The sequence below is a fragment of the Lontra canadensis genome, unplaced genomic scaffold (assembly GCF_010015895.1).
Source record: "Lontra canadensis isolate GAN:19392208 unplaced genomic scaffold, GSC_riverotter_1.0 scaffold27, whole genome shotgun sequence".
NCBI classification, from domain to species: Eukaryota; Metazoa; Chordata; class Mammalia; order Carnivora; family Mustelidae; genus Lontra; species Lontra canadensis.
The window spans coordinates 21870139-21893972 of record NW_022631021.1 but is presented as its reverse complement, the minus strand read 5'-3'; the positions used below and the strand labels follow the sequence as shown (position 1 = coordinate 21893972).

Below are 23834 nucleotides of genomic sequence, written 5' to 3'. Positions count from 1 at the left end.
CATACACTTCTCCGGGTTACTTTAATATTCAGACTCACTAATATTTATGTCTTCATTTGAATAAGGCATACAATGTCCTCTATAGATGCATTACATTTTGTATGTAATCAGTGCTGAGCACATATTTTGTTAATGTAAGAAACACAATTTTCCCCCACTTTACAAATGTTTACAGATATAATAATAAAACAATGAGATATTTAAGCCTCCTCCTATTAAGCACTTTGCCTTGCAAGTAGTAATACTTGACTCTTCATTTGCTTTGTGGATTTTTTTATTGCTCAATTTAAAAAAGAAATAAGGTTATGGAATGAAAAATTACACTGCAGGTTAGTTGGAATTTTGAAAGCTTCTTTTTGCAGTTGTAAAACAGAAGTTAATGTTAATGGGTCCAAAGATGGTTAGATCCTTTTGTTTTCTTGTCTTCTTGGGAAGACAACATCAGGAAGGTTGGAGATATGGGGAAGCAGGGGAAGGACCCTCCTCTAGCAGAGGTTATTGTCAAGGTGGCCAGTTAAACCATCAGTTGAATTTTGTCAACCTGTTTCAGGAAGTATCAGGACAGGAGTGTGTGGAATTGGTGTAATTTATGGATGCCCATATATGATTAGTAAAATTTAGCATCTCTAATGTAATTAAAACCAAATGAAACTTAGCAGAAACTACTGAAGCAAAGTAAAGTAAAAGATGTAATCCAGTGGACATTTCCCCAACAGCACATTATACCTGCAAATAACCAAGATTATTTTATCTCCTTGTCACAGAGACAACTGGCTTTGCAGAATTGTTGAACTGACTGGGACCCACATCCGAAACTTCGTTTTTGTGTCTTACAGTTACTATATTCATCATAGTAGAGGCAGGGATTAGCTGGAAGGAAAAAGCATATTTATACTATATTACCTCCAAAATTCACCATTACTGAAAAACGAGATAATCTTCTTAAAGACTTCAATGGAACTATCGACCCTCACCCGGCCCCCACATCCCCAGTGCCTCTGAAAATTACCAATCTTTTTCCTCTATCTGGGAGTTCGTTTTTTTCAGATTCCACATACAAGTGAAACCATACGGTGTTTGTCTATGTCTGACTTATTTCACTTAGAATAATGCCTTCAGGATCCATCCAGGGGTGCCTGTGTGGCTCAGTGGATTAAGCCTCTGCCTTCAGCTCAGGTCATGATGCCAGGGTCCTGGGATCAAGCCCCACATGGGGCTCTTTGCTCAGCAGGGAGCCTGCTTCCCCCTTTCTCTCTGCCTGCCTCTCTGCCTACTTGTGATCTCTTTCTGTGTCAAATAAATAAATAAAATATTTAAAAAAAAATCCATCCATAAAAAAATAAAAAATAAATTAATTAAAAAAAAAAAGACGATGTGGCCCATATATACAATGGAATTTCATTCAGCCATCAGAAAGGATAAATACCAAACATTTGCATCAACATGGTTGGAACTGGAGATTATGCAAAGTGAAATAAGTCAAATAGAGGAAGACAATTAATATATGGTTTCATTTATTTGTGGAACATAAGGAATAATATGGAGGACATTAGGAGAGGAAAGGGTATCAGAGGGGAAGAGGAACCATAAGTGACTATGGACTCTGGGAATCAATCTTAGGGTTTTATAGGGGACGGGGTGGGGGGATGGGTAAGCCCAGTAATGCATATTATGGAGGACACATATTGCATGGAGCACCGGGTGTTATATGCAAAAATGAATCATGGAACTCTACATCAAAAACTAATGATGTACTGTGTGGAGATTAACATAACATAATAAAAATGATAAAATGAAGAAAAAAAAATCCATCCATGTTGTCATAAATGATAAGATTTCCATTTGTTTTATAGCTGAACAATATAATTATAAATATATGTGTGTGTGTGTGTGTGTGTGTGTGTGTATAATACTTTCTTTATCCACTAAATCTGTCAATGGATCCTTAGGTCATTTCCATGCCTAAGTTACTATATCTTCTTGAGTTAATGTTTTTGTTTTCCTCAGATAGCTATCCAGAAGAAAAATTGCTGGGTCATATGACTGTTATATATTTAAATTTTTGAGTAGCCTCCATAAGTGATGGTGCCTATTTACATTCCCATCAGCATTGCATAAGGGTTTCCTTCTCAATACCCCCTTGCCCCTACTTATTACCTCTTGTCTTTTTGATGATAGACATTCTAACATATATGCAGTATATCCTTGCATTCTCTGATGATCAGTGATACTAAACACCTTTGCAAGTACCTGTTGGCTATATGGATATCTTCTTTGGAAAAATATAAATTTAGCTTCTTGCCAATTTTCTAATTGGAATTTTTATTCAGCTTTTTAAGTTCTTTATATATTTTGGAGATTAACATCTTATCAGACATAAGATTTGCAAATATTCTCATTCTCATTGCAAATGTCTCATTCAATGGGTTGTCTTTTCATTTTGTTGATGGTTTTCCTTGCTGTGAAGCTTTTTAGTTAGATACAGTCTCACTTGTCTATTTTTGCTTTTGTTATTTTTCTTTTAGTGTCAGTTTGTCCCATGTTTTCTTTTCTTTCTTTTTTTTTTTAAGATTTTATTTATTTATTTGACAGACAGAGATCACAAGTAGGCAGAGAAGCAGGCAGAGAGAAAGGAAGGGAAGCAGGCACCCTGCTGAGCAGAGATGACTCAGGGCAGGCAATCCGAGGACCCTGGAATTATGACCTGAGCTGAAGGCAGAGGCTTTAACCCACTGAACCACCCAGGCGCCCCTGCCCCATGTTTTCTTCCAATTTTATGGTTTTCGGTTTTGTATTCAAGTCTTTAATCCATTTGAGTTGATTTTTGTGTGTGGTGTAATATATGATTCCTGTTTCATTCTTTTGCATGTGGCTGTCTGTCTAGTTTTCCCAACACCATTTATTGAAGAGACTGTCTTTTCCCTTTGTATGTATTTGGCTTCTTTGTTATAAACTAATTGACCCTATATGTATTGGTTTATTTCTGGGCTCTCCATTGTTTTATATATATTTTATTATGTTCAGTTAGCCATTCTGTTCCATTGATCTGTGTGTCTGTTTTTATGCTAATACCATACTGTTTTGATTACTATATATAGCTCTGTAATATAGTTTGAAATCCAGAAGTATGATCAATTAATTGTAAACACCACTGCACTCGGACCAGCCTGAAATCCAGAAGTATGATACCATGAGCTTTAGTCTTCTTTCTCAAGATGGCTTTGGCTATCTTTTGTTATTCCATACAAATGATAGGATTATTTGTTCTAGTTCTTGAAAAATGCCTTTGGAATTTTGATACTGATTGCACTGAAACTGTAGATAACTTTAGATAGTATGGAAATTCTAAAAAATATTAATTCTTCCAATCCATAAGCGTGGAATATATTTTCATTTATTTGTATCTTCAATATTTCTCAGCAATATCTTATAATTTTCAGTATATAGGTCTTGGTGAAATTTATTCTTAGGTTTTTTCCTCTTTTTTTATGCAATTAAAAATAGGATTTAAGAAAATTTCTTTTTCTGATAGTTTGCTGGTAGTATACATAAAATAACTGATATTTTTTTAAAGATTTTATTTATTTGTCAGAGAGAGAGAGAGAGAGAGAGCAAGCACAGGCAGACAGAATGGCAGGCAGAGGCAGAGGGAGAAGCAGGCTCCCTGCCAAGCAAGGAGCCCGATGCGGGACTCGATTCCAGGACGCTGGGATCATGACAGGAGCCGAAGGCAGCTGCTTAACCAACTGAGCCACCCAGGCGTCCCAATAACTGATTTTTTAAATATTGATTTTGTATCCTACAATTTTTTAAATTCAGTTATTAATTCCAATAGTTTTCTGGTGGAGTCTTTATGGTGTTTTATATATACCATCATGTCATCTGCAAGTAGAGACTGTCTTATTTTTCCTTTCTGATTTTAATTACTTGTATTTCTTTTTCTTGTCCTACTACTCTGAGTAGGACTCCCAGTACTATGTTAAATTAAAATGGTAAAGGTAGGCATTGTTGTCTTGTTCATGGTCTTAGAGGAAAGGCTGTTCAATTTTGATTGATGAATATGATGCTTGTTGTGGGCTTCTCATATCTGGCCTTTATTATGTTGAGGTAATGTGATACCCGTGTACCCAGCTTCAGGTTTTTATCATGAAAAAATGTCAATTTTTTTCAAATGCTTTTTCTGTATCTATTGAGATGACTATATGATTTTTATTCTTCACATTGTCTCATTTGTGAATGTTGAGCCATTCTGGCTATCTTAGCATAAATTCCACTTCATTGTGGTGTATGATTTTTTCATTGTATTGTTGCAATTGGCTTGCTAACTTTCACTGAGATTTTTCCATCTATGTTCCTCAGATATATTGGCCGGTAATTTTTTTTCTTTACTTTTCTTTTTTTTTTTTTAATTGCAGTGTTGTTTTCTGATATTAGTATCAGGGTAATGCTGGCCTCGTAAAATGAGTTTGGAAGTGTTCCCTTCTCTTCTATTTTTTGAAAGAGTTTTAGAATTATTGGTACTAAATATTTAAATGTTTGGTAGAATTCACTAGTGAAGCCATCTGGTCCTGGGCTTTTCTTAGTTGGGAGATTTTTGATTATTGATTAAATCTCCTTACTAGTACTTAGTCTGTTCAGATTTTCCATTTATTCATGATTCAGTTCTGGTGTGCTGTGTGTTTATTTCTTCATAATTTAGTCTTTGTAAGTTGTATTTTTTTAAAGTTTAGTTTTGTACGTTGTATGTACAAATAGGATAAATTCCTATTTATCCAGTTCTTCAAATTAGTTATCCAATTTGTTGCTATACAATTGTTCATAGCAGACTCTTATGCTTTTTTTTTTTTTTTTGTATATCGGGTGTAATGTCTTTGCTTTAATTTCTAATTGTAATTATTAAACATCCTCTATTTTCTTTTCTTTCTTTTTCTTCTTCTTCTATCTTCTTTTCTCCTCCTCCTCCTCCTCCTCCTCCTCCTCTTCTTCTCCTTCTCCTACTTCTTCCTCTTCTTCCTCTTCTTCTTCTGGTAAGTGTGGCTAAAGCTAAAGATTTTTCTAAGTCGCCTTTTAATTAAAGAGCTCTTCCTTTCATTGATCTTTTTCACTTTTTCACAGTTTCAATTTTATTTATTTCCACTCTAATTTTTGTTATTTTTCTCCTACTAACTCGGAGCTTAGTTTGTGCTTTTTGTTTTGAAAATAAAGTTAATTTGTTGAGCTTTTTTTGTTGTTGTTGCTATTATAAGTATTTGTTGTTATAAATTTCCCTCTTAGAACTGCTTTTACTGCTGTTATAGTATATAAATTATATTAATATATATATAATTTGCCTTATTTTATACTATGAATTTTATTTTTATAAAATTTATTTGAATTACACTAAGCTGCTTTTTTGTGTATATCCAGGTCTTATATTTTAAGCATTGTTTCCATTCCAGTGTGGCCCAATCTGAGATATCTTTCTCTAATATTTCTCATCTTCTCGTGCATTTATAGGTGAGCAGAGTTTAAGATATGCATCTTTTATGCCATAGATTTAATCTTCTTAAGTAATACTTTCCCTTTCCTACTCTCATTTTACTTCTATTACATTTTTTATACCATTATAGACATTCCTCTTATATCTTGGATTAAAAAAAACCTACCCCATCCACCCAGCATAGGTAATTAGTAGATACTCTATTTTTCTCCAACCACATTTCTTTTCAGAAATGGGATGCAAAAAGTGAGGTTGAAAGTAAGAGAAAAAGAAAAAAAAAAGAAAGAATAAATGAGACTTAGAAGAATATCTATCTCTATCTCTCTCTCTCTCTCTAGAGAGAGGAAATTTGAAAAAGAGTATCTATTTTCCTAATTTTAAGAATTAACAAAGTGACTTATTTAGGTGTGGGAAAATAGGTCTTCTGGCCTTCCAAGTCTGAAGTTAAAGGGTGCTTTTACTGGGCTAGTTACTTCTCTATAAACTTGTTGAAAATTATCTTATCAAGATTATGCTCAGGGATTAGGAGTTATGTTTTCAGGAACCTCTAGAAAAAGGAATCCATTTGGTTAGTACTGCTTTGTAGGTAAGGTTTATTTAAGAAATAGAGCAAGTGCTGTAAGGGGACAGTGTAACCATCAACTGATATCTCCTAATATGTCAGTAGGAACATGGAAGAATAAGGATGACTCCATAAGAAATTACAGCCCTAATAAGTGGTCAGATAGGTAGGGGAGCTATGGAGCAGCAAGAAGCTGAGAATGTTGGTATTCTGAAAATAATATGTCTAATATCAGGTTGCAATAAGAGAGCCCAGGAACTTTTTTATAGGGCAGAGAAAAATATATTTAGTTATATTAACATCTTATCCAAGTTTTCCTATTAGGGTCATTAAACTTTAGGGCGGGGGCTGGAGTTTAGGCTTAGCCTTTCTAATTTCCATTCCCATAGATTTAATCAATCATCTTCTTGGTCACTCAGGTAGGAGAAATAAGAAATAATGTTGATTTTTCCTTGTGTGATGATTCAGAAAAAAGTTATAGAAAACTGCAATATTGTCAATCCTTAACTTGGAGGACACATGGCTCCTTGGTCTACATTAAGCATATTGAATGTAAAACTTACTGCAAAGTTTATTTTCACAGTCATTTGGACAGTCTCCACATGGACTTCCTGCGTTATAAGGATTATTCATTTTGTCAGGATCATTTCCCCTTAAAAAAAGGATAAAGGAAAACGTGATGTAATAATATTGATTCTTGGACAATGAATATAAAATGTTACTATTTATAATCAACTTTGAAAACAATTTTTGAAAACCACTTCTAGATAATGATGATAATCTTTAAGATAGGTTTAAGATTTCTAGACTTGCAATGATGACAATTTATCTTTCTGAATGTGTAATGGGCAACTGTGGGCTCCTAAGAACTTTAGAATTTACCCTATTCAGATAGTTAAGTTCTAACAGGACTGGAATCTATGAACAGTCAAATCTTAAGCAGAAGAGCTTTAGAGCCATTTATAATTGGTCACTTTTATTTATTTATTTCCATAAGGACTTGGTAGGCAGTCATGTAAAAGGACATGTTGAGAACATTTTAAGTGAGTCAAGTTGGAAATGTTCTAATTTAATCTTGCACAAGATCATGAGAAACTTGATACATGTTTCTCTTGTGTAGAAACATATAGAGCATTATAAAATACGAAAATCTGTCAATATGGCTAAATCTAAAGTGGTAGATTTGGGGGAGAGAGAGTGGATGAGAATTTTTAGGTCTAAGCTAATAGGAAATTCAAATAAAGACAGTTTTACCTGCAGATATCTAAGAAAACAAGGTGGATTATAACTGAATCTTACATAATGTGCTTGAAAAATAAAGTAAATGTTCTGGTTACAATAGCATTCTAGTTGATATTGTTCCCTTTGATATCTGAATTGTTAGAATTTCATTTTATTTTTTTGCCTTTTTTTTTAAAGTAAGTTTTATGCCCAATGTGGGGCTTGAACTCATGAACTAGAGATCAAGACTTGCATACTCTACCAACTAAGCCAGCCAGGTACTCCCAAATTTCACTTTATAAAAGAAACTTAATCCTTAATTAAGTAAGAGATTTTGTCAGACTCTTGGTCTAATATTTGCTGCAGAATATTCTCTATTACAGTTCCATGTGTTTTACTTTTCTATAATTGTCAGTTCACCAGAAACCACCACCAGCCTCTGAAAGATTTATAGAAAGATAGTATAGTTGATGTGTTGTAGATGTAAAGAGATCTTACTGTCTTTGGTACTAATTATATAGATAAAATCATAAAAAATATTAACTATTAAAATCAAGACATGAGGAAACCAGAAAATAACTCATGTAGAACTCTTATATAAATATATCTATTGAATCTACACTGATACTGGAGACCTCATTAAAAGTACAAATATGGTAACATATTAACAGATAAATAATTTTTACTGATTCATATTGAACATTTTTTATTTTGTAACACATGGGGGAATTGCAGTTAAACATTATGCTTAGAGCTCATAGTATGATGGAAAATTTGGGTATTCAACTATATAGGTAAAGATAGCTTAAAGAGACATATGCAGACCACTCATTAACTTTCCTTAGCAGAATATATTTAAACAGGCATTTGTAGTGAACTATTAGAGGACAAGCTCTGAACAATCTCTAATTTCTTATGATTACCACTGGAGCCACACAGTGTGCTCCTGTGTCCTTCTACAATCATCTTTGTCTGAAATTGGTCGTGCTTATAGAGCAACCACAGTTGAGAGAGCAAAGGAGTCCACCTTCCCCTCACTGAGGCAATCAGATTATCTCTTCTAGGAGTGGTGACTCACACCTTGATAACACGTAAATTTAATTTCTAAAGAAAAGGCATGTATCAATAGTTAGACCAAAAAGCTAAATAAAGGAACACTTTAATTTTCCATTTGTTTATTCTTGATACTCCACAATATTTCTGCCCTTGCATTCTAAATACACTTTAGAATTGTTGAAGTAGAAACCCTTGCTTTTTTGCTTATGCTAATCAATAACACAGGTAATAGCTTTGAATTTGGCATTCTATTAATGAAATATAAATAAAAATTTATTTAAAAAATATTATATAAATAAAATTGTGTGTGTGTGTGTGTGTGTGTGTGCAATGTTTTTAGGTATTGGCTAAATGACATTTTATCCCTAAGGTTCCACTTAAATGAAATGAAATATTTATTTAAGTTTTCTTATATATTCCTTAATAAACTGGATTATGTAAGAGGGATATATTTCTAAAGGCTGTGTGACACCAAGCTGTATAATACATACTCATGACAATAGTGACAAACATAGAGAAACTGAGTTGCCAGTCTTTTGGGGCATGATGATATTCCACAGCCAATGAGGTAAGAAGTGGCCCAAACAATCTGTAATGATAAAGAGATTATTTTATTAATAATTTGACTTGGGCTACAGGATTATAATATGAATACTGTTATCCATGGCTGAAAATAAACACATTTGCTTTTAGGATGCTTTGAGCATGGCTTATTAGGAAGTCATAGAAACAGAAAGATTTGCATGTGTCTGGATAACACACATACATATGCACACTTATTGGCCATCCTTAATCCTGGCTCATTCTATTATCAACTGTATATGGAAAATCAGGTAACATGATGGAGGCTGGTTGGTGATTATATACAAATCAAATAATAGGAGGAATTTTATTTAATCATCAGAGAAGAAGTATGGTATAGAGTAGAATTGGCCTTTAAGGCAAAATATCTCAGTGTCAAATTCTATTTCTACCACTTCCTGGTTGTATGGCATTTACCAGTTTATGTTTTGAAATTTTATTTTTCTATTTGTAAAATTGTATAAAATATTAGTATTATCTTCTATATCACAGGTGTATTGTGGGAATTGGATAATAAAATTTTTAAGTGTTTGGAAGAGGAAATATTAGGTTACCATCTGAGTGTGATGGAACTAATGGTGTTAGATGTATATAGTAAGTTTAGTCTACATTTATCTGAAGGAAATAGAAAGTCAGAATTGATGTCACAAATTTGGCAGATTTTTAGTTCTCTGGGTGATCATTTTATTTTCATCCTCTGATTGTTTGACAAGGCAAATCATATGAATAAAGAGTCTAATGTTATAACATTCTTAGATTCCTAGAACATATCCTTTTTGTCCAATGTATCAATTTTAAAATAAGAATGCTATTTGCTAGTCTTTTATTTAGAATATCTGCATTGTTATCCATAAGTGATTAAGTTTATGGTTTTTAAATGGGCAGTCCTGAAAAAGCAGACCAAAGTTGGAAGTCTTATGCTTTCTAATATCAAACCTTACCACAAAGCTATAATAATTAAAACACTGGTAGTGGCATAACAATAGACATATAAACCTTAGAACTAAAATAGAGTCCAGAAATAAATCTTCACATGGTCTTCATATATGAACAAATGATTTTCAAAAGGGTGCCAAGATGAGTCAACAGGGATAGGACTGCCTTATCCCAACCAAAATTGGAAAAACTAGGTATTGACATGCAAATAAATGAAGCTGGGCCCTACCTTTTACCATATTATAAAAAATAAGTCAAAATGAATTAAACATATAAGTGTAAGGGCTGAAACCATAAAAACAATTCTTAGAAGGAAACATAAGGAAAAAACTTCACAATATTGAATTTGGCAGTGATTTCTTGGATAAGACACCAAAAACAGATAGAAAAGGGGAAAAAACATAGATAAATTGGACTTTATCAAAATTTAAAACATTTGTGCATCATAGGATACTATCATCAGAATGAACAGGCATTCTATGTAATAGGAATTGATGTTTGCAAATCATATACCTGCTAAAGGATAGGTATCTAGAATATATAAAGAACTCTTACAACTCAGCAACAAAACCCCAAATAACCTGATATAACCCAGCAACTCTAACTGGAGAAAGAACTTCTACAGAAGTAATTTAGGTTAAATGAAGTTCTAAGCTTGGGACCATGATCTGATAGGGTTCGTGTCCTTATAAGAAAGTGCTGGCACTCATGCTTTCACTCTTTTTTTTTTTTTTTCCTCTCTCTCTCTCTGCAAGCATGCACAGACAGAAGGAAAGTAAAGTCCATACACGGACATAATGAAAAGAAGGCAGAAGGAGAACTCTCACAGAAACAAACTATGCTTCAAAAGTTCATAGACTTCCAGCCTCCAAAACTATAGAAAATAAATTTTTGTTGTTTAGTCCATCCAGCTTGTGGTTCTTTGTTATGGGAGTCCAAGCAGACCAAAACAGCACGGATGTGGAGAAATCAGAAGTGTCATTGCTACTGGGAATGTGTCAAATAATGCAGCTGTTCTGAAAAACAGTATACCAGGTCCTCAAATAATTCAGCATATGATTACCATATGATCCAGAAATTCCATTTCTGGGTATATACTCAAAAGAACTGAAAGCAGGATATGAACAGATATGTACCCACCAATGTTCATGGCAAAATTATTACCCATAGCCAAAAGCAGAAACAACCTAACACCCATCAGTGAATGAATGGATAAACAACAGGTGGTATATACATACAATGGAATATTATTCAGCCTTAAAAAAGAGTAAAATTATGACATGTGCTACAACATGAATGAACATCAAATGAGGATATAATGCTAAGTGAAATAAGGTAGACACAAAGGGACAAAAATTGAATGATTCCAGTTATATGTGGTATCTAGAGTAATCAAATTGATAGATACAGAAAGTAGAATGGTGCTTGCCAGAGGCTGGGGAGATGGGGAAGGGGAAGCATTGTTTAAGGGGTACAGTTTGGGAAGGTGAAAAGTTCTGAAAATCTATAGTCGTGATTGCTTCATAACAATTTGAACGTAGTTAAAGCTACTGAACACTAATGCTACATAATTTTAAAATGATTAAAATGGCAAATTTTATAAAATATATTCATATATGCATATACAAATGATTGTTATGTGTTATATATGTATATATGCAAATAATTATATATGATAAATAAAAATAATATATGTGTATATTTTACAGATATATACATATAATTTTATCACAATAAAAATAAACCAGAGGAAGAGGATTCTCTGTATTATAAGGTACTATAATTTTCATCCTTTAGACATATTAGAAATATAATTTATAAGTGACACTGATGTTTTATGATTTTATTAATTCCCCAAAGTCCAAATATATAAAAAACGGAGACTAAACAGTTAAGCAGCTTCTCTAAGCCATCTATTGAGGGAATCACATTTCCTTATGTTTCAAATTATAACAGGAACTCAGTGGGTAAAGTGCAAGGTTGCGAAAAGTGGGTAGAATGATTTTTCTCAGTCACCTGTTTTCCACACATGCTTCTAGACATTTAAACAATGTGCACCTTTGCAAATATGCAGCTTACCTGAGTGTAATGCTCCATTGTTAAGTCATCATCTGTTGATATCTGTTCCCCATACTTGAAATATTTAGATTCATTGTACCAGATTTTAATTACATTTGACCACGAGATAGGATAAGTTGTCAAATGCATATTTTCTCCACAAAAAGTATCTGAAAGGGAGAAAAAGTCTGTGTCATACTTGAAGAAACTTGGAAATATATTACAAGGATATTTTCCTCATTTTCATTTTACAAATATTTTACCAGTCATCCAAGCAACGTCTTATAAAAAAAAAAAAAGCAAACAAAAAACAACTCAGCTGTATCTCTGCTGGAAATCTCTGCTGGCAACTTGTGGTACTTTGGTTTGGTAAGAAGTTGACAGTAGAAGGTGATGTGCAAGCTTAGGAATCAGGTCAACATTTCAGACTCTGCCACTTCTGAACTGTTGAGAAGGGTGAAACCAGTCCAAGCAGCTCATGGGTTGTAAGAGGACCCATGACTTGAAAACAGCCACAGAGAGGTATTCATTATGCAAGGGCCTTGGAATAAACATTTGCTCATTTAGCCATCCACTTGTGATGTGGGTTCTTGATCACAAATGGTATTCAGGAGTGATCTACCTTTCTCTGGGGCAGAAAAGATTCCTACTGCTAATTCATGCATCAACATTGGGCAAAAATGGCCAATAATTTGTAAATATGGAAGTTTCATTAGTATTTTAAAAATATTTTGTAATAAACAATTATCTCATAAGTGCTAATAATGTCTACTTGTGTAGGAAGTACTAATAGCTTTTCTGGAAACGAGCAGTGATCCACCTGATATATATGCCATTGAGATGGACTCTTCTATGAGCACCTAAATTTGTTCTCATGTACAGCTCAGTAGAGTTGAATAGAACTCACCTCTCAACTCTATTAGTGTTTCAAAGGCAAAGGTATCCCTAGGGTGATATAGTGTGTAGCTGAAATAACTACATAGAATGGAAAGCTTCTAGCTATCTAGCTGTCCATCTAGTTATTATTGTATTGCTTAACTATTCTGTAATATCAAGAGCTTTGATTCTTGTTTCTGATGATAAGAATCTGAAATTTGAATATCCAAATTTAAAAATTATAATAAGAAAACAGCGCAGTGGGCCACAATCCACGGTCATTTATGGGGCCATATCATAGACTGAATGACTTAACTTACCTTTGCCAGGTTACTTAATGTTTCCTAAGGATTTTTGAGTATGGAGGTGAGTCATGCAGATGTATATACCTACTTGTAATTCGCCTCTTAATTGAGTTGCTTTCTCGTAATTCACACTGCTTTGACAACATTCTGGCATTTTGTGCAGCTTCTTCACTCCAATCCTACAGAAAAAGAGTAAAATATAAGAGCTTGGTCTTATTGGCATTTCCATGATAATATTCTAGTTTATGGTTTCTAAAAATCCAAGGCTAGCAATATCCTCAATGTTATAATCTAACAATTTAAATAATAATATTAAATATTCTGGTTGGAAGAGGGAGACAAAACTTTGACTCACCATGTTAGCCCTTGAATTTATAAAATCAAAATTTGGTAATAATATTCAGATATAGCTTCTCTCTCAGAAGTGTGAAAGAGTTCAAATAAATGCTTTCAATAAAACAGATCAGGGTTAGAAATCCATTCCATTATTTATTAGCAGTTTTATCTCTGACACATTATTTAATCTTTTTGAGTATGTTCTTCATCTGTAAAATGTGACCCATCATTCATGCCAAATAGTTTGTTCTAAAGTCTTAATGTAGTAATTTATGCAACACAATTGCAGTATGACAGATCTTATACTATGTGCTCTACAAATAAACAACAGCTATGTACAGTGTCACATGTCTCCATCTAAAATTATAAATAATAATAAAAATAGTAGCTAAAACCACATGTCAGGATCTGTTACCAATTCTGTACCTATATTTTCAAATATTGACCCAGAGCAACTCTATAAGGGAAGTACTATTGTTATCCCCATTTGTAAATGGCAAAACAGAGATGTTGCATAATTTCTTAGGGTAACACAACCACTAAGTAGCCAAAAAAGAATTAGAATCCACATTATTCTGTCTTCAGAATGTGTGCTCTTAACTCTTAATCTGTGTCAATTGTGTTGAATTGAAGCATTTTGTCAGGCGTATCTCCAGGTAAGTTGAAAGGAGGCAAAAAGTCTGTATCGTTAATCATGGGACTTTGAAGAATGTTCTTCCTAACACTCTTTAATCCTTACATCTACATGCAACACATCACCAACAAAAGTTGTAGACTTCATTTTTTACTACAAGCTTTGACATTAATCATTCACTTACTCTTTAGAATAAGTTTTGGATGACACCTGACTTAGATTTTCACCATTTTTCCTGGTAGCAAAGATGTTTAACTGTTATATGTGTATGCTGCCATCTGGGTTAGTTTTACAGAATTACCCTTGAATAATACCCAAGGAATAAATTTCTTGAAGGAATTTATTAAATCTTGAGATGAATTAAGTAAGTCATTAGCCATTTTGTAAGGTTCGATTGCTTCATGTGAGAAAAGTTATATTTTAGTAGTGGATATATCTACCTGAGGAAGTGGAGATGATACAACACATCCTGTTAGGACACAGGATCTCCTGGTGGGAATATTATCATTGCATGCCTTAGTTAAAAAACAAAAAAAAAAAAACAAAAAAAAAACAAAACTTGCCTATTATGACCAGGTTACCAAGTGATTAGGACTATAAGTTATCTGGGTAACTTACAACTCATTGCTTGTTGTATATGCCATGATGTACTACCAGGTCACTTTCTGAAGCACTAATTTCCTCTTAAGCTAGGAGTCCTGTCCACTGACAGTTCTACTGTCTGTCCTTTCTAAAAATTGTCCTGCACCCAGGAGCATAACCCCTTCCCTGGGGTAGTCCTTACCCAACAACTGATGGATATGGGAACTGTAAATTCCAAGCCACTTCCCTCCAATCAGAAGGGTTGTCTTGGTTGTACTAAGCTTCCTGAAGAATTATCTGAGCCCTCTGTTGTGACTATATCACAATCCAACTTTTCCATATGTCCACTGCTGCTTTTCTCTCTACCTCCACAGGTAGGTGTCATTCTGGTGATTGTTCTCCAATAAACGTTCTGCATGCTAATCTCCATCTGAATATGCTTATCTTGTCGCATAAACTACCTGCAGCATTCATTACATACAGTCTGTGGTTCAGACCTCTTTAAGGAAGCTGTCTAGGATATTACCTCTGATTAATACTGGTAAGATGCTCCTTTCTTTCTGAGATAGACCCAGGATTAAAATCACAAATGAGTAGTCAGGGTTATTGTACCAAAGCTATGAATTCTGGCTTTAATACGTGGTTCCATTTAATTGGTTTCTAACCCTATGTATGGAAACTTTTAGAAAATCTCTGCCTGGCAGTTGTGATTGCCTCTTCAGCCCTGCTGTACTCTATCAGTTCCTTTCTAGCCACATCCAAAGCATTGTTTATGGAACAGCTCAACTCTCGTATTCCTTTTAAAATATGATTCAGTCTTACTGGTCACCTAATTTATAGTCTTGTTGATCTCTCCTGCCTTTACACTTTAGCACCTCAATGTATTCATTCTTACATGAGCTTCTAAAAGTTCCTTTGTAGTTGCCTTTAATCCACAATAATATAATCTCTGAAATCAGGGTCTATACTTTCCATTTATTCTAAAATTTCTTTAGAACCTCCTAGCTACATGTGTTTGCTCTTCTGGAAGCCAAGGAGTTTGGACCCTATTGGAGTCCAGTGAGTTTGGACCCTGTTTGTACTAAGGGAGGCATATAGTTAAGAGCCGGTGCCTGGAGCTGTGCCATTTGCATTTGAATCTGTACTTAATTCAGTGCTTATTACTTTGGATGCTAGCTTATTTCTCTGAGGTTCAGACTCATTATCAATAAAATGGAGATGACAGTATTATCCGGATCACAGAACTATTGATTTAAATGAGTTAATGTAACAAAGTTCTAAAAGAGTGCCTGTCAACAGTAAGCACAATATACATGTCAGGCACAGCACTCGCAATGCAAGAAAGCCTGTGATAGGTACTGAATTTTTATTGATTTGTTTAAATAACACTTTCTATTTTAAGGTGACCAAGAGATAAATTTGAAAATAATGTTTTTCTTCACTTGCTTCCCACTTTCATCATTTGCATGAGGAGACGGTCTCTTAGAATCGCTCTCCAGAGTGAGTGCTCATTAGAAATAGAAATTTCTAATTCTTGTACACTAGACCCGTCCAAGCAAGGTTAAAGGGACCAGGATCAGGTTGCAGAAAAACCTGAGTGATACTTCTGAGAGATAACACGTATTCACTAATCACCTGGTACTTCTGAGACTGCCCTAACTTTGTTTTGTTCTGTAGTACCTACTCCATTCACACACCAGGTTTATAGTGGAAAGACAATTCTCTTTTTATGGGGTGCCAGGGAACTGGGAAATAGGTTTGTCAATATTGGTTTATCTGGCAGGACCCCTTGACTTCGAATCTGGACATCTTGATTCTCAGATGAGAGTCTAGCCTCTGGGCTGCTGCCCAATGAAGACAGTTATGAATTGCCTCTATAACTTAGAGCTCGCTGTGCTGACAGTACTGGCCGGTAGCGTCAGCTTCAGCTGGGAGCTTGCAGGGGTCTCCACCAGAGACTTTCCAGATCAAGATCTCAGACAGTGGGGCCCAGGAATCTGTGTTTTAAAAAGTTCTTTGGCAGTTCTTTCAAGATGAAGAAGCACTGTCCTAGAGTACATTAGGATTGAAATTAGACTGTCTGAGTTGGAATTGTTGCTCTGTCATTTAAAAACTATATTTTGGGAAAGTTAATTACCATCTCTGTGCCTCCATTTCTTTCTTTTTTTTTAAATTTTAAGATTTATTTATTTGAGAGAGAGAGAGAGGTTACATGCACACAGAGGGAGAGGGAGAAGCAGACCCTGCTGAGAAGGGAGCAGGATGTGGGGCTCTACCCTGGGACACTGGGATCATGACCTGAGCCATATGCAGATGTTTAACTGACTGAGCCACCCAGGGGCCTCTGTGTCTCCAATTCTTCTGCTGTTAAGTCATAGATTTGTTTGGGAAGACCAAAGTTTTAGTATACTGAAAGTGAAGAGAACTTAATAAAAACTCAGTAAACACTATTACTATTATTGACATCATTGTTGCTGTTTAATTAATCTCACCATCTTCAGCATGTTGCTGGCTGACGGAACTACTCCTCTCCTGAGGGTGTTATGTACAGTAACGATTTCTTCTTGGACAGTTGCCAGTTCAGTGAGGAGAGTATTATATGGAACATATGGAACTGGAGTTGGTTTTGCCTGCGATCAGAAAATTAATTTAATTAGTCTTATTTCTTTTATGTGTAATTCACCACTTATATTCCTAGCGGACCTACAGCAATATGAATTTATAGTTTATATTTACTAGACAATGATCTATAGGATTTTAAAATTAATAATTGGTCAATAGATTATTTTCCATTTCTCCAGTTCTAGTCTTTCGGGTTTCTGAATGTCATTTGACATTATACAAGTGTATAGCATAAAACACTGGATATACTATGATTGGGGTTTTTCAAATTTATGCTTGGTACTTTGAGCCATGTAAAAGTACTTTTTAGGGCCATATAAGCCACAGTGGAAGATATCTTGACATTACACTGACTTCCCTTCCTTGGCTCATATACCAACCCATTTCCTGCAAGTGTTCTCTTTGGTTCTTAAATAAACCACTTGCACTCGAATACTGTCTAAAGGATGTGTCTAATCTAAGATATTAATTATTGAATACAAAGTCTCCAGTGTCTTCAACTCAGTTTCTACCTTTTTCTCTTATGCTTAGGAAAAAACATTAGCATTTACATACATATATGTAAGTATTAAATAGAATTAAAATCAGCTACAATCCAGAATTAATGACTATTCTTTAAATTTGTTTACCCTTTATCTTGCAACTAAGAAGAAAACTAAATGGCTTTAATGTTTTAGGTTTTAATTCTATCAAGAGCAGCTTCTTTTGTGTGTGTACTATATATCACATACACTTCATTCCTTTTGTTTAAAAAGTGGCAAAACATACATAGTATAATTTGAGTAGTATCTGTTTATTCCTCAAGTACCATAGGAACATTAGCAATTTCTGAACAAATAGGATCCAACACCATACCTTGCTCAAATTTGTAGTTATTTCATTTATTTTATATCCACATAAAATAGGAATGGGAAAAAGGCATAAATATGGAATCCAGAAGACCCTTCTAGAGACTATTTCCTATGGATATCAATTTCCTCAGAAACACAGTCCTATGGTGCTATTTTCCTCCATACTTCAGGTAGTCCTTGTTTATACTCGAGGAGAGGTAGGGAATGACCAGAATCTCCTTCCCATATCCAAATTAAATTTTCCTTGTTCCTCCGAACTCTGCTCCAGTGAAACTCATGACATATTGCTCTACCATCTCATTTCTGAACATTCATTCTCCTATAACGTTTTCGTATCACTTCCTCTCATTCATTGAAATTAGGCCTTCTGGTTTTTTGGTGTGTGTGTGTGTGTGTGTGTGTGTGTGTGTTTTAAGATTTTATTTATTTATTTATTTATTTATTGAGAGAGAGAGAGAGAGCATGAGCTGGAGCACAGAAGGGGCAGAGAAAGAGTAAGAAGTAGACTCTGCTGAATAGGGAGCCCCATGCGGAGCTTGATCCCAGGACTCTGAGATCATGACCTGAGCCTAACACACATGTTTAACTGATTGAACCATCCTGATTCAGCTGACTGAATTTGTTTCAGAAGGCCCAATTTCAGGGTACTGAAATTGGGCCTTCTGAAGCAAATCCATCCTGTCCACGTCTATTTCTGCAGTCAAGGGACTTCAGCATTCACATGGATAGTTCCAGTCATCTGCTATCTCAGACCCTTGAATTTTTTTCTCTCTTAGACCTCTCCTTCAAGTCTCATTAGTCTCCACCATGGTGGTCACAGCCTATATTTTATAATCACACTAAATGCCAAATCACCTGGTCAAACTTTTCCCTGCCTGATCAGAATTTCCTGCTTTTTCAGATTGCTAAGGTCAGTCACTCTATTTTCAACATAATCTAGTCTTCTAGCTCTTTTTTCATTTTCTCTATTTTCTCTCTCCTTTTTTCTATTCACGTTCTCTCTCTCTCTTTTTAAAGATTTTATTTATTTATTTGACTGAGAGAGACACACAGTGAGAGAGGGAACACAAGCAGGGAGAGTGGGAGAGAGAGAAGCAGGCCTCTCACTGAGCAAGGAGCCTGATGTGGGCCTCAATCCCAGGACTCTGGGATCATGACCTGAGCCAAAGGCAGACGCTTAATGATTGAGCCACCCAGGTGCCCCTATTCATGTTCTCTTATTCAACAAATTCCTTGCTAAAATATTGAATCCTTCCCCATCCATTGCCATTTAGGAACGTCCCCACTTTGGGTGAGACCACAAATTTCCCTGCTCACACAGAGTCAGATGAGCAACAGCAGAAAAATATTCCACAAAACGCCAGGTATTGGTATCATACAAAATCCTGATGTCTAATCTCAAACAGTCCCTTAATTTTGCTCATCAGTTCTACTTATTTTACCTGGTTAGTTCACTTTGTCTTTCTTCACAATGTAATTGCAGAATTTGTGCACTCTACCCCAATTACATTGACCTCTTTCAATAGATTTTGCTATGTCTTACTTTCCCCAGTAAAGAGACACTCTCTGAAACTCTTTGTTTCAGCTGCTCTTGGTCAGTCTACTAATCTGCTTCTATCTGTTCTCATTCTTTTCTCCTTATCACTTGTGGTACTATAGAACAGATCATACTTTCTTGTTTTTTTTAACCATCTTCTGGAGGTATAATTGACATGTAAAAGCTATACATGTTTAATGTATATAGTTCAATGAGTTTGGGTAAGTATACACTTGTGAAACCATCATCACCATCAATATAAACAAACAAAAGAACACAAACATATCAATCACCTCTCAAAGTTTCCTCCTGCCCCCTTTCCTATAACTATTGTTATTATTTTGTGTATCTTATAAAAGCATTTAACATAAGATTTACCCTCTTGGCAAATTTAAAACTGGATGTCCACATGCAAAAGAATGAAATTAGACCCTTATATCACATCATACATTAAAATCAACTTACAGTGGATCTGAAAGGTCCTATAAGACCTAAAATCATAAAACTCCTAGAAGAAAACATAAGTAAAAAGTTCCTTGATATTGGTCTTGGCAAGCACAGACAATGAAAGAAAAAATAAGCAAGTAGGATTGTATCAAACTAAAAAGTTTCTGCATAGCAAGGAAACAATAAGAAAGATGAAAAGGCAACTTAATGAATAGGAAAATATTTGAAGCTATATATCTGATAAGGAATTAATATCCAAAATATAGAAGGAACTTGTATAATTAACAAAAACAAAACAAAACAAAATACTTGATTTTAAAAATACACAAAGAACCTAAACAGGCATTTTCCCAAAAAAGACTTCTAAATGACCAACGGCTATATGAGAAAGTTCTTAACGTCATTAATCATCAAGGAAATGAAAATCAAAACCACAATGATATATCACCTCACACCTGTTAAAATGGTTATTATTAAAAACAAAATTTTAGGTGTTGCAAGGGACGTAGAGAAAAGGGAACTTTGATATATTGTTGATGGAATGAAAAATGGTAAAGCCATAATGGAAAATAGTATCCTCAAAAAAGTAAAAACCGGTCATTCTTTCAAAAGTTATTTCTCCCCAGTGTTGTTTATTCCATTCTCTTCCACATTTCACCAAATCTTACATTACTCATTACCTTTCCACTATAACTTCAACCAATTCATTTTCCTTCCCACTTATTCATGATCATTTTGCTTGTAACTTAAAATAAACAGACAAAACTTTTCATTTATTTCACTTCCCCATTCATTTGCTGTACTTTCTATTTGCCTTCCCAATCAAAATTCCTGAAAATGTTGCCAGTTTTCACGGCCTAGTTGTTAGTCTATTTGTTTTCTATCCAGAGTCTAAAAAGAGAATATAGCATATTGTTTATTTTTATTGGACTAATAGCAACAGTTTATTATTTCCTTTAACTAGCATTCATGTTTAAATTTTATGCAATGAATTTGTGTTTGGGGCTTAATTTGTCTTATGATGTTGTTTTCTTTTAAAATTCTTAAGCCTTAATTTTCTGAGCAAACTTTCTGTAACCATGCAAATATTCCAATAACTGTCTATGGAATGTATAACAGCTGTTTTATCAATGCCTTCAACACTCATATTTTTCCTTTGTATTCTTGGCCAGTAAGTAGATGAGGCTCTGGTTCCCCTGACTGAGAGGAGTTCTTGTTACCTGCTTTTTCATCTGGACTTTTAACTCTGATACTGATTCCTTCTTTCACATGGTAGCCTGGGCCAGGGTCTCTCCTAGAACATGTACTAACTAAGTGACCTAGACTAGCCTAGTACTGATTAGGTCTTAAAGGCAAAATTTGCTTTCTCACTGTCTTTCTCCTTTCTCTCTGATGGTGGGTTTTCTTTGGCTCAGCTTTTCCTTACTGTGAAGTGTGAAGGTGCCACTCTCTCCCTTTATTTCCCTTTGCTCCTTTGTTTGTTTCTTAAATTCCATATCTGAGTGAAATCACGTGGTATGTGTCTTTCCCTAACTGGCTTATTTCATTTAGCATAATACTCTCTAGTTCCATCCATGTTGTTTTGAATTATCCAGAGGAGCTATAATGAATTTGGCATGACCCCATGAAGCCAAATTGCCTAGGTTTCCTTTCAGGGTCTGCCACTTCCCAGTTATCTGTCATTGCCATATGACTTCACCTCCCTCTGCTTTGGTTCTTTTCTCTGCAATGTGAAATTAAGAATAGTACTTGCCTACTAGAGCAGGTAAGACCAGGGTGAGTAATGGGCATAGCGTCCTCACAACAGTGTCTGTAACAAAATGAATTCTACGGGGGTAGCTCTTATCCTTTTCTGTAAAGCAATTATGAAACATACAATCCTCACATACTCGTATAATCCAAATGGGCAGGAAACCAGCAGCAGCAGCCAAATACAAGAAGTATTTCATTGTCATCCCTAAGAAGAAAACGTAAATTTAGATTACTATCAATTCCTGGGATTATGTTTTATTATAAACCTATTTCAACCCTCTTTTGCAGTATATTTGCATTTTCTGCAAAAAGAGACCCACAGGATCAAAACAAAGTTGAATATGCTAGTGGGCCAACAGAGGAAGACAGAACTGTGATTAGAAGAATGATAGATTTCATGTCTTAATCCCTAGAACCTTTGAATATGTTACATTACATGACAAAAGAGAATTAAGGTAGCAGATGGAATTCAAATTGATAATCAGCTGACTTCAAAGTAGGGAAATTGGGGCACATAGGTGACTCAGTTGGTTAGGTGTCCAACTCTTGATTTCAACTTAGATGATGATCTCAGGGTTCTGAGATAGAGCACTACATTGGGCTCCATGCTCAGTGGGGAGTCTGCTTAAGATTCTCTCTTTCCTTCCCCCAACTTGCGAGCATACATGCACACACATACTTTCTCTCTAAAATAAATAAATCTTAAAAAAAATAAATAAGTTAAGCAGGGAGATTATCCTGGATCATCCATGCAAGTTTATAAGGGTACTTAAATGTGGAAGAGGGAACCAATGTCAGTGATAAATCGTGACAAAAACTAGACCCACCATTGCTTTGAAAACAAAGGAAGGGAACATGAGCCAGAGAATGTGGGCAATCTCTGGAAGTAGGAAAAGGTGAGGAAATGGATTCTCCCCTGGTGCCTCCTAGTTGAATCTTGATTTTAGCCCACTCAGTGAGACCATTTGGACTTTTGACCTCCACAACTGTAAATTTGTATTGTTTTAAGACACTAAGTTTATAGTAATTTGTTACAGTAACAACAGGAAACTAACATAAAAACACAAGATTATATTTGACCTCTATTGACTATAGAGAAGACATGTGATCATAGTCCTAGTAATTTATATACATGACTTAGAGATATTACATATATATGATCACTCTAAGAATGGTAGTCATTGTGAGTCAGGCAAATCAGAGTTAATATACCCTCTCCTTTATTTCTGTTTAATAAGTTTGCTGACTCCAGGGTATTAAATTTATTAGTATAGGTTATTAAATTTGGTTAGCACCTTCTTTAAACAATCTGCCATGCTTATTTCTGAATTCATCCTGTTGAGTGGAAAGCATTAAAGAGCAACAGTTTTGTTCTTATTTTATTTTATTTTATTTTTTAAGATTTTATTTATGTATTTGACAGACAGAGATCACAAGTAGGCAGAGAGGCAGGCAGAGAGTGAGAGGGAAGCAGGCTCCCCCCTGAGCAGAGAGCCCAATGCAGGGCTTGAACCCAGGACCCTGAGATCATGACCTGAGCTGAAGGCAGAGGCTTTAACCCACTGAGCCACCCAGGTGCCCCTACAGTTTTGTTCTTATTTAAAAAAAAAATTAAAGAACAGGTTAAATGACTTGGCTGAATAATACACGTAATATGATTTGCTGTTGTTCTCAAGCTTCTCCTGCCCACTGCAGAAGAGGGGAATTCTGTAAATCAATTCTTTCAGGAAACATGAACATGAAAATAATCTCCTCTTCATCACTCCTTTTTGTTTTTTCAACTCTTTCTTTCCCTTCCTTTCTTTTCCCAAACTATCACATACTTCCAAACCTTCAGATTTATAGTAATATAGCAACATGGATAATGAAATATGAGTTCCATTCTTTTACTTAATCCTCAAAAAGTCCAGTAAAACAGATATTTTCCACCTGTGTTAACTGAAGAAAAAATAAAATAAAAAAGAGCTTCTGCAATATAGTAGATTGATATATATTTAT

At 34.8% G+C, this 23834-nt stretch overlaps 1 protein-coding gene across 3 annotated transcripts; it reads right to left on the bottom strand.

The window, feature by feature from the left end:
* Nucleotides 1–587: 587 nt before the first annotated feature.
* Nucleotides 588–22039, bottom strand: CRISP1 (cysteine rich secretory protein 1). 3 transcript variants are annotated; one of them, XM_032864566.1, is made up of 7 exons: nt 21974–22039; nt 17120–17257; nt 13164–13254; nt 11916–12064; nt 8810–8907; nt 6605–6693; nt 588–870 (listed from the first exon to the last, which is right to left on the bottom strand). In XM_032864566.1, the coding sequence occupies exons 1-7, from the start codon at nt 22037–22039 to the stop codon at nt 743–745; spliced, it is 759 nt and encodes a 252-aa protein (XP_032720457.1). In that variant the 3' UTR covers nt 588–742. The 3 variants fall into 3 exon arrangements, with proteins under 3 accessions (XP_032720457.1, XP_032720458.1, XP_032720459.1); XM_032864567.1 differs by lacking the exon at nt 17120–17257; XM_032864568.1 differs by lacking the exon at nt 6605–6693 and having other exon boundaries at nt 847–870.
* Between the last annotated feature and the right edge of the window lie 1795 nt (nt 22040–23834).

Bases quoted from the DNA above. Each gene is read 5' to 3' on its own strand.
- CRISP1 (XM_032864566.1), bottom strand. From the start codon at position 22,039: ATGACAATGAAATACTTCTTGTATTTGGCTGCTGCTGCTGGTTTCCTG. The intron at 13,255-17,119 runs GTGAGATTAATT...CTTTTTCTGTAG, and splicing joins CCAGCAACATGCTGAAGATG to GATTGGAGTGAAGAAGCTGC. The intron at 8,908-11,915 runs GTAAGCTGCATA...TTATCATTACAG, and splicing joins CAATGGAGCATTACACTCAG to ATTGTTTGGGCCACTTCTTA.